The 10,941-nt window shown below is 33.5% G+C and overlaps 2 protein-coding genes across 2 annotated transcripts in view; one reads left to right on the top strand and one right to left on the bottom strand.

Annotated features, from left to right (window-relative positions):
* Nucleotides 1-5,692: 5,692 nt before the first annotated feature.
* LOC115243820 (unconventional myosin-Ie-like) overlaps nt 5,693-10,941 on the top strand; it is a 12,090-nt gene continuing 6,841 nt past the window's right edge. The window contains exon 1 of the mRNA XM_029821068.1: nt 5,693-5,939. Within this exon, the coding sequence (XP_029676928.1) occupies nt 5,937-5,939 (3 nt within the window). The 5' untranslated portion in view covers nt 5,693-5,936. The remainder of the gene's footprint in view (nt 5,940-10,941) is intronic.
* LOC115243821 overlaps nt 6,226-10,941 on the bottom strand; it is a 25,263-nt gene continuing 20,547 nt past the window's right edge. Inside the window, exon 4 of the mRNA XM_029821071.1 lies at nt 6,226-6,486. Coding sequence (XP_029676931.1) covers nt 6,385-6,486 — 102 coding nt within the window. The 3' untranslated portion in view covers nt 6,226-6,384. The remainder of the gene's footprint in view (nt 6,487-10,941) is intronic.

The raw sequence follows: 10,941 nt of genomic DNA, 5'->3' as shown, positions 1-10,941 counted from the left end.
TTCGTGTCATCGGATTCGCTCGTAATCCGCTCTAAGCTGAACAAAAGTGGGGTGACTCGAGGGAAGAGAAAAAAGAATAAAGCAAAAACTAAATAAATGAATCCATCTTACGCCGCGATCTTCTGTTCGTGAGAAAGAAATTCATCAGAACTTTCTAAAATAAGTCCTGAAACGGCGCTTCTCGTCGGCTCAAGGGTGTTGGCGATGTAAATGAAAAAAAAGCCGATCGAGCACAAACGATTCTAAGAAATTAGAATGGTAAATGTGCGAGACATAATGTATCACTGCTAGTAGGGGTAAAAGTTTATGAGACTTTGCGGATCTTTTTCAGCCTTCCTGAAACATGTCAAGGAATCTCGTGCTGTTTTCGCGTTTGTCGTCGCTTAAACTAAACAAAAAATCTCTACTATTTAGCGTTGTCAGGAAAATACTGACCGCGAAATCTCACAAACTTCTACGCCTTAAATTGACTGGGATGAGATTAATTTAAATAAGAATTTTATCTAAATTAGATAATTGAAATGCAGGGATTAAGATCCCCCTATATACCCCTGTATAGGATCATGTTTCGTTTAACCAAACGCTTCTCTTTATCGAACAGGAGAATACGGGCGATAAAAGTTAACTGTATAAATAAACGGAGGTCAATTGCAATATAATGTAATTCTAGTTATTAATTAAGAATATCAGCTCGCTGGACTGATCGATATAAAAAGACTAACAATAAGATGGAAAGGATAAAGATTACATGCGCAGAATTCAGATTGTGAGACAGGAATTTCATGTGCTACTTGTTAATTTAATCTAGATAGTTCTACATACAATCAGCAATCGGGCGTCAGAAGAATAAAATATTATTTGATGGACATGATAAAGAAAAAGAAAATTCTTAATTTTCAAATCGTAAAAGTTATACTTTTCAGGAACGACTCTCGGTAATAAAATTTTCAAGAATACAGCTGGATTCAACGCTGAATCTGAGACTATATGATACTCCTGGGAACAAATCTCAATTTTAAAACTCTTTGAGAAACAAAATCTCTGATTGTAATTATCGCGCAAAGTCGCTGTTATCGTGAGAGTCTGTTCAAAGAATAAAATGTGCAAATAGACACTCGGTCTAAACTTATGGTAAGAGCAAAATAGGCAATGGATGGAATAACATTGAGTTTAAGATCGTCGTGGCATAGCTTCTACGTGATACACTTCTCAAAACTTTTCCGATAAAATTGAATTATCATAGAGACGATACGCGCGTTATTCTCACAACTGTATGTAAGATCGAAAAAGATTCTCCGCAATATTAAAAGCGTGTCGAGATGTTGACGGATCGCATGGTATTTGCGCAACAATCGGACGATGTGGGATGTGTATGCGGGACGTGTTCCAAAAAGATATATATATACATCGTAAAAAAAATGTATTTCTTAAATAATTTAGATCACAATTTGTGTAATGTATCATGATTGGTGACGAATTTGGTACCAAACATATATAAGTAATAACAGCGATTTAAAACTTGTATTTAATTTCGAAAAACGCTCAGCGAAGATTTCAATTAAATCGAAATAGCTGATAGATCGTAGAGATAGCCCTTGAGTTGAATCTTTCGTATAAGAAAGGAGAAATTCCAAATTCTTTTAAAAGATATGTGTAATCCTACATTATAGGTACGATATTTTAAGGATATTGTATGACATATAGTTGCGCAGATGTGAGATTTAAAGTAAAATATCTCCCTCCTTTATGATATTCGTATTACTGATAAGATTTTTCTATTATCTCTCCTCTCTCTTTCTCTCTTTCTCTCTTTCTCTCTTTCGCTCTCTCTCTCTCTTTCTCTGTCTTTTTCGCTCTCTCAGTTGACATTATATTTGTAGGCCGCGATTCATCTTTATTGTAAATCAATTGCAGCGTAATACAATGTGTTGTAACGAGATTGCAAGCAACGTAATGATGGCAAGAAACGATTGCAATTAAAAAATTATTTATTTAAGATTGTGCATACTACTGGCAAGAAATGCGCGTTGTGTTGTTTGATTTTGACGAATATTTCTAGTAGAGATGTAAACAGAAAAAAACAAAATTTTTTTTTATAAAAAACGGTTTTTTAATGAAAAAAACAAGCTTCATTTTTTTTCAAAATTTTGTTTTTTTAAGATATTTAATATCTTTATATTTTGATTATTGCAAATTGATTTTTCATTATTTTTAACTTTTTAGATGATATATTTGAATTAATCATTATTATTTTAAATGTAGCTTGGCTATATAATTATGTAATTACTATTTTTAATTAATAAGAATTTTTGTTATGTATTTAATTGAAAATTATCCGGATCATGTCGAGTTTGAAAAGTCTCATTAATCCATTAAAATTACTTTCGAAAAAAAATAATTTGAAAATATAAAAACTTTAGTTTTTTTATTGTTAACAAAAAAAATAATATTATATTTAAAAAAATAATGGAAAAAAAAATCTTTTTTTAAGCTATTTTTTTTATCAGAAAAAAATCGGTTTTTTTACATCTCTAACTTTTTGCATGATTATAAAAAAAATAGCAACCTTTTTTTCTTTCATTGAATCGATAAAATTTTCGATCTGTTTCTGGTATACATGATCACTGATTGTACTTGATGCTGAACACGGCTTACACGTCAATTGTTATTACTTAATTTTGCGCTGCCAATGATGCGCAGACTTTCATGAAAGTCATGTACATTTAGCCTACCGCGTTACCTTTACTAGTTTAACTTTTTAAGGTCCTCGGGATTAGTTCGTTAGATATTTATTTGATAACTATGTAATTAACATAAGTAATTTATATATTCGCTGTAGCTGCTACACATAAATGAATTTTAATCGAACCTTTATACGCGTATGCGCGGATAAGGATAATTAAAACAGAGGGCTAAATATATACTACTGTTGTGTACAAATTGTGAGATGGTGGATGTAAATGCAGTGTTAATTAAAAAAAAAAAAAAAAAAAAAAAAAAAACGGCCGATGCGACGACGGGAATGGAGCTTTGCGCTAATCAAAAATGACATAACGATGATAATCTTTCTACAATCTCCATTCGTATGTACACTTTTTGTACGCTTGCAAATTGTAGCGAACAATTGAAGTCGTATGTGGGGATGCGTTTTTTCTTCTGGTCTGTTAATCCTTGAAATTTTGTATCGCATGCATGAATAAACGAGACATTTCATTGCAAAGGGGCGAAACGAGACATGTAATAAAGTACCATTTAGAGCTTTATAAAACTCTCTCTTTCTTTCTCTTTCTCTTTAATCTATAATATTTGTAAAAATTCAACTGGTATTCTTGCATATATTCAAACTTTTGATATTTCTTTCTCGGATACAGATAAAACGCAAATAATAGATAACAGGTACATGTTGCATAAAAAATTTATCTGAACATGTAGCCTATCGCTAATGGTTACTTAAATATTTACTAAAATATGAGTAAGTAACAGAGTATCGACAAAGATACTAGAGTTGATAGTGAAATAATCTAATCGGTGATGATGATAAAAAATCGCAACAACGTCTTACTTATTGTTAGTCACTCGTGTAATTTAAAAGCGGAGATATTATTTCGTCGATATATATAGTGCCACAAGTGAATATACATATTAATACGACGCGCGGATATAATAATCATGATTCACCGCGTATATCATCACGAATTCTAAAAGTCGATTCATCTACTTCGATTTCTCTTTCATAATTTGTACCAAATGTATGCCGAGATAATATTAATCTTCCCTTGACAACGGAATGCAAAATTAATAAAACGATTATTTTCAAAGCATTGGCGTCAAGATAGCCTTGATCTCTGAAATATTCATTTATTTTGCGTATCCCGCAAAACTGGGACGAGTTCACCCATGGAAAGTGAATTTAACCGCGGCCTTGATAATATTAATCTTCCCTTGACAACGGAATGCAAAATTAATAAAACGATTATTTTCAAAGCATTGGCGTCAAGATAGCCTTGATCTCTGAAATATTCATTTCCGATAAATAAATAGTCATATCGCCTATAGTTACATCGTGGAGATTAGGAGACCGTATCCCGCAAAACTGGGACGAGTTCACCCATGGAAAGTGAATTTAACCGCGGCCTTGAATTAATGCAAAATGGTTGGCATAAGCGCGCAAGAAAACGCGACACGCGACTACGTCTGCCCGTGAAAGGAGAGTGCTACTTGCTATCGATGTTTTGCTAAGAACTAATACCGAGACACGATCATTGTAGCGATCTTACGGTTATCACGATGTGTATATTCAAACTCAAAATAAGTATCGAATTAACTTTCACATTGATGTATGCCGATTTCCCTTTTAGACAAGTGTCTTTCGCACGACACTGTGTGTTCGTGTGTGATGGATTAGCCTGATTAAATATAAATAAAGATTTTACATCCTTCTCTTCTCACACACACGTGAGATATATATAAATTTCAAATATATATATAATATAAAATATATTCTATTTTCTCTATAGAGGGAGAGGGTATCCCATATAGAAATATTGCACATCGATATTATCATATTCCTTGCCAAAAATAAACATCATTTTTTTCTTTAGAAAAATTTTCAAAACTCGAAAAATTTCTACAAATTTTCTACAAAAATTTGTTTGATTTTTCGTGTAAAGATGTTGATAATTCTGTTATAATTAAATCTAATATTTACATTACATGTAGATAGACATTAACGTGTATTTTGTCAAAGCGGAGAGACACACTTTGCTGTCATAAAAAAATTTGCCTTTTGTTAACTCAAATAAAACTTTTTCAGGTGTTTTATTATAAAAATTTATTTGATTAAAACAGAGTTACTAAGATTTCTTACACAAAAAATCAAGAAATAGCAAATGCACTATCTTGGCATATTAAAAAAATTAAAATATGGGACTTCTACTCTGTAGATGTATGTATAAAAAGTAAAATAGCTTGAAAATTATTTACACAGAGTGTCCCAAAATTAGATCGATAAACTTCAGGTGGTTATAAAGGACACCAAAACAAGCCAACTTTGTCAATAAACTCTTGTCCGCAAATGAGCCGTTTTGGCGTTAGATAATCAAAGACTAACAAGGGAATCTCGCGAACCTGAAAATTCTGATTTTGATGAAACTTTACACACATATAGGGAGGTTAAATAGATGAATTTAGAAATTTCCAGTTGCGGCCCAAAAACGATTCTAAGGGATGAAATCACCCCTCATATGTAGAGCGGCTTTTTGCTTTTCTCGATATATCTCGAAAATTATTCGAGATATCAAAAAATATTTTATACAAAAGTTTCATGATAAAAACCCCTCTATTTAACTACATTAATAAAACTTTGAAAAAATAATTTTTTTCAAAGATTTTTGCTCTTGTTAGTCTGTGATTCTCTAGTTTTAAAACGTCTCATTTGCGGACACAGGTTTATTGGCAAAATTGGCTTGTTTTCTTGTCCTTTATAACCATCTGAAGTTTGTCGGTCTAATTCTGGGACACTCTGTATACGCGATAAAAGGGAGAGGATAACGTGAAAGATCCAGAGATGGCCAGAGTATCACAGATTCAACGCGATACCGATGTGATCTTGACGTTCGATAGTTCTTATAAAGGCGGGTGACGAGTGTGCTTCTAGCTGATACCTTACCTACCGGCACTCTCTGTGACTCACCTACTCACCAGAGTCGAGTCGGGTCGGACATTCAGTCCGCGACGGACTACGAAGCCGTCGACATCGGGCGCATGTCCGTGTCATCGTGCTCGTCGCGGAGCTAGAGTGATACACAGTGATCATCATTCTCGGTGTGCGTCACGTGCGTTACGTGTGTCGACGACATGATTCGAGGAGGCTGAAAAGCACAGTTAAGAGATTCACTTAACGCGAAGACCGGTAGGACCTTCAATTTCGCGACGACATGGTAATTGAAAATTAAATAGCGAAATAGTACCCTTGACTTTTCAGGAAGTAAATATTCTTCTCGATCGAAAGTACCCGTATCTGAATATATTATTACACTTCTCTTGGCTAAATGAGTAATACAGAACTTATCATAAAAATCATGATTTTATAATATTACATTATATTATTCATCTGTTATTTATGCGTGATAATATATCCTATAATAATGCAAGAGTATAGTTAAATACAAAAAAAATTATATAATTATAATAATAATAATAAAAAGTCGAATTTTTTAATTACATTAAAATAAGTAATGTAATAAATCTCTATGTAATATCTTATATATCGCGTTTCGTCACAACGGACTTTTCTGAAATTTCAGCGAATCCTAATATAAATATGTTTTCTATCATATTCGACCTGACCTCGGAATAAACTTTAAATACTCAGCTCGGATTGTCTCATGCCGCTTTGACTCCTGGATCGTGAGTAATATAGTTTCTCTTGTGGTCGAATGACGTCAGAAATCTTTCCTTGTCAGGTTCTTCCTTCGACGAGTATATCTATTAAATTAGATTGATAATTATATAGAAAAATCTCGCCCTTGTTTATATTATTAGCCAATTAATTTTTACCATGAAAAGTGTATGTATGAAAACAAGAGAATATAATCATGTATATAAATAATATTTTATGTAAAATTGACCAATCTTGTGAAGAACGAATGACTAAGTAATAGGCTATTGCTTCTTTCTTTATTGTTCTTTGTCTCACGATTCTTGGTCGGGAAACGATTCATTTTCTCGCAGCTCAATGGCAAGAATGAAACGCTTTGACGTGTCGCACGTGATGTAGAAAACACATTCTTAAAACAAGCATGATTGATTATTTTCGCGTTTTAAAAAAAAAATGCGACCTTCCCGACGTTACGTTTCGTCAACTCGGGGAGAGAACATTGCGCAGACGACTTGGAATTAATCGAAAACCGATAATTATCTTATTTTACATCAAACGTCATCGGCATTAATCTCACACAAGGACTGTCGCTTATAAATTGTCCGCGAGGAGATACATGGAACGTCAATGACGTGTTTGATACAGATCGGTTGCGCGATCGTCTCCATGTGTGAAGTCCATTATTAATCATCAAAGCCCCAGATTTTTAAAATCACTGAGTCGCATCACTCACAGAAGTTATCGAAATATCAAAATTGTCTTAATAATATCTTTAAAAGTGATAAAAGAAATAATGGGGGATATTTAAAATCGATTTGTTCTTCCCGAAACTCCACATCGGTTTCCAACTAACTAATTTCGGTATCTCGGAGACTTTAACGGAAGATACAAAAATCGTGCAAATTAGAAACTTACATATTGCTTCCTCATCATTTTATTTCGCTCACAAAGCTCCTTTTTAGAGCAAGCGAGTTTTTCAATTTTGGCTTTCTCATAGAGAAAGCTTTGTGAGCGAAATAAAAAGATAAATCAAAATTTCTTAAAAAATAAACCCTTTCAATTCTCACCAAATTTAATACCAATCATCCTTTAATGATACTCTATTCAGTTAGAAAAATTTAACCCGATATTTCAAAATTTGCGGAAATTAGAGCGTGCGCAAACATTTTTCAAAAAATTCAAAATTTCGTAAAAAATAAACTCTTTCATAAATTTTCACCAAATTCAATACCAATCATCCTTTAATGATATTCTGTTCATTTAGAAAAATTTAGTCCAATATCTCAAAATTTATGGAAGTTGGAACGTGCACAGACATTTTTCAAAAAATACAAAATTTTATAAAAAATAAATCTTTTCACCGATCCTCATCAAATTCAATACCAACCATTCTTTAATGATACTCTATTCATTTAAAAAAATTTAGCCCAATATTTCAAAATTTGGAAATTAGAGATTTTCGGAAGTTAGAGCGTGCGCAGACACTTTTCAAAAAATTGAAACTAAACTTAAAATCTAAAACACTGTATGAATTTTTATAAAAAAATGACAGTAAATAAAAGTGTTATACTACTTTATTATGCCAAATTGCAACGCAGTAGCTCAAGCAATTTTTGAGTTAAGATGTTCGAATTTTCGGTTAATCTGTACATAACACACACACACACATACATACAAACATTTTAAAAAAAATGTGATTTTTCGATGTTTTGGAACATCCTGAACACATTGACATAGAAAACTGGAAAAAAAATTTTGTCGCGAAAACAATACTTCCTCTATAAGGAAGCAAAAATAGTTGACGCTGTGTTATATTTGTCAGAGAATTGCTAGGTAGCGATTCCCGATGCAACACACAGGTGTCCCGATCGCATCTTAATCAATTTACAAAACAGGATTATGACATTGCCTCACGTGCGCCCCTCACAATGACTCACGACGGACTTTAATAGGGTCATTGAACTAGTTCGCGCCTTTTTCTTTTCCTCTACGCGATGTTTCTCACTTTCCTGAGTAAGGTAGACATCTCGTCGGGAGAATCTCGTGGGCGATCTCTTCATTCAGCTTGAATGGTCAAAGAAACTACTGCGTGCCCAGCATACGCATAAGCTAGGCAAGTGTATCAGCTAAATATGTCGTCCATAATTACTTAGTTACGTTCCAAAGCCTTTTACAAAGACATTTCCCATACGATATATTTTTAAATGTTTATATTTAACATAAATATATTCGAAAAAAATCTAGTACATATTTTCTCTCAAAAATTATTGCTCGTTTATTATAATAGTTAGGAATATAGCCAAGAATCTGGATGCATTGAACGTACATTCAACTACTGTAAACGCGATTCCTCTTAATTTTCACGACAATTTCCGTGGAACGATATTATCCGACAGTTTTATCCATGAGGCAAAATTCTCTTCAATTGCAGCTATCTGAATAGACCATCGCGTCTATATGCGAGAAATCAGAGCGATAGTAGCGACGTAAATCAATCGTCACTGATGCGTATAATAATGTATCTTAAAGCCCTCCCCGATAAGGTATGCGTATCGGTGGGAACCCCCCTTTCTCTCTCGTACCTTCTGGGAACACCTCTACGGCCGTTATTACGCGCCGAGAATTTTACGGTTATGCACATTGCGTACACCGACCGATCTAATGGAACATCCTGTTAGAACGACTTGCTACGGTCTTTGGTGACGTTCCATCGCCCCGATGGATCGATAAGTACATTTATTTTAAAAGAGCGATGGGGAAAAGAATGTAAAATGTTTCAAAGAATTATCACGAGGGGCGACAAATCGATTTTTATATTCACTTGTAATCAGAGTTGCAAATAATTAAATGAATTTTTAATCTAATTCAGGAATAATTTATAAATCAATTTTTAATTACTGATTATACTAAGCTTTAATTCATAATTCAAATTTGATTCGTGAATTACACAGGTTTTAATTCATAATTCAAATTTGATTTGTGATTTAAAGCCAGTATAATTCACAAATCAAATTTGAATTATGAATTAAAGCCTATGTAACTCACAAATCAAATTTAAATTATGTATTAAAGCTTAATATAATTAATAATTAATAATTAATAATTAATAATTAAAAACTGATTTATGATTTATAAATTGTTTAATTATCAGTTTCGCAAACCTGCTTGTAATGCTAGAATGCAAAACTTATCTCTTCTTTTTTTATAATGATACCGCATTGCGCGATAATATAATTAGATCGACCATTTTAATTCGAATCAATTAGAGATGACATAATGTTGTAGCTCCATCTCTATCGATTGGAATAATCACCGATTTACGGCGGCGTTTGCAAAAGAGGAAGATCGTTATCGCAGAAAGTTAAGCAACGCCAACACGTCCTTATCAGGGACATGGGCAAACATAATCTAACGAGATGATAACACACGCGCGCGTCCTTGCATCGCGTGCTTATAATCGTGGCATTGTTAATTGCTTCGAAGGATGAGTGGTAACAAGGCCGAAAGAGAGAGAGAGAGATAGATAGAGAAGACGCGTATCGAGCCCTTCCCGTGCACGAAATAGCGTCTTATTGTCCGAGGAATTGCAAGTTGGCGTATTCTAACGCAACTCCGCATGTTTTCCGCAATGCCATGAGATAATTCTTCTGAGAAAATTCCAGGGTGTATCATTCTCTATCAACGGACGTCCCCACCTGCCGTGAGTCACGAGATTACTTCTCAGAGACTATTTTTAATGAGTAGATCTAACGCTCTCAACTCTCGAGTCTTCGCTAGAAGAGACATTTTCTTTCATACGTCAGCATGGGTTACTTGAAAATCTTTGTCAAATTTCTGATGGATAAACTTTGAAATTTTAATCTGAAATGTCAAAATTAAATTTAAAAAATCACTGTACTATTATATTTATAAATGTTTCGTGATACACTCTGATCATATCGATTATCCGATTTTGTTGGCTTATCGATAACAGGAGGTTGTCTTATCATTTGGCTGACAATGAGCAATTTCCTGCGTAGACAAATATGCTTAAACGTCGCTAAACGGATCAACAAAGTGTGATGAAATAAAAATCGATGAGAAACAATGCAACATTTCAGTCAAAAGAAATATATAGGGTGTCCCAGAATTAGACCGACAAACTTCAGATAGTTATAAAGGACACCAAAACAAGCCAATTTTGCCAATAAATCCGTGTCCGCAAATAAACTCTCTTGGCACTAAAAAATTATTTTTTCAACATTTTATTAATGTGGTTAAATTGGGGGGGGGGGGGGTTTACCATGAAACTTTTGTATAAAACATTTTTGGATATCTGGAATAATTTTCGATAAAAGCAAAAAGCCGATCTACATATTAAGAGTGATTCCACTTCTTAGAATCATTTTTGGACCGCAACAGGAAATTTCTAAATTCATCTATTTATCCCCCCCCCATGTGTGTAAAGTTTCATAAAAATCAGAATTTTCGGATTCGCGAGGTTCCCTTATTAGTCTTTGACTCTCTAGTGCCAAAACGAATGATTTGCGTACATTTTATTGGCAAAATTGGCTTGTTTTGGT

The sequence above is a fragment of the Formica exsecta genome, unplaced genomic scaffold (genome assembly GCF_003651465.1).
Source record: "Formica exsecta isolate Colony F162 unplaced genomic scaffold, ASM365146v1 scaffold735, whole genome shotgun sequence".
Classification (NCBI taxonomy): Eukaryota; Metazoa; Arthropoda; class Insecta; order Hymenoptera; family Formicidae; genus Formica; species Formica exsecta.
This window is presented reverse-complemented; position numbering and strand designations above follow the sequence as displayed.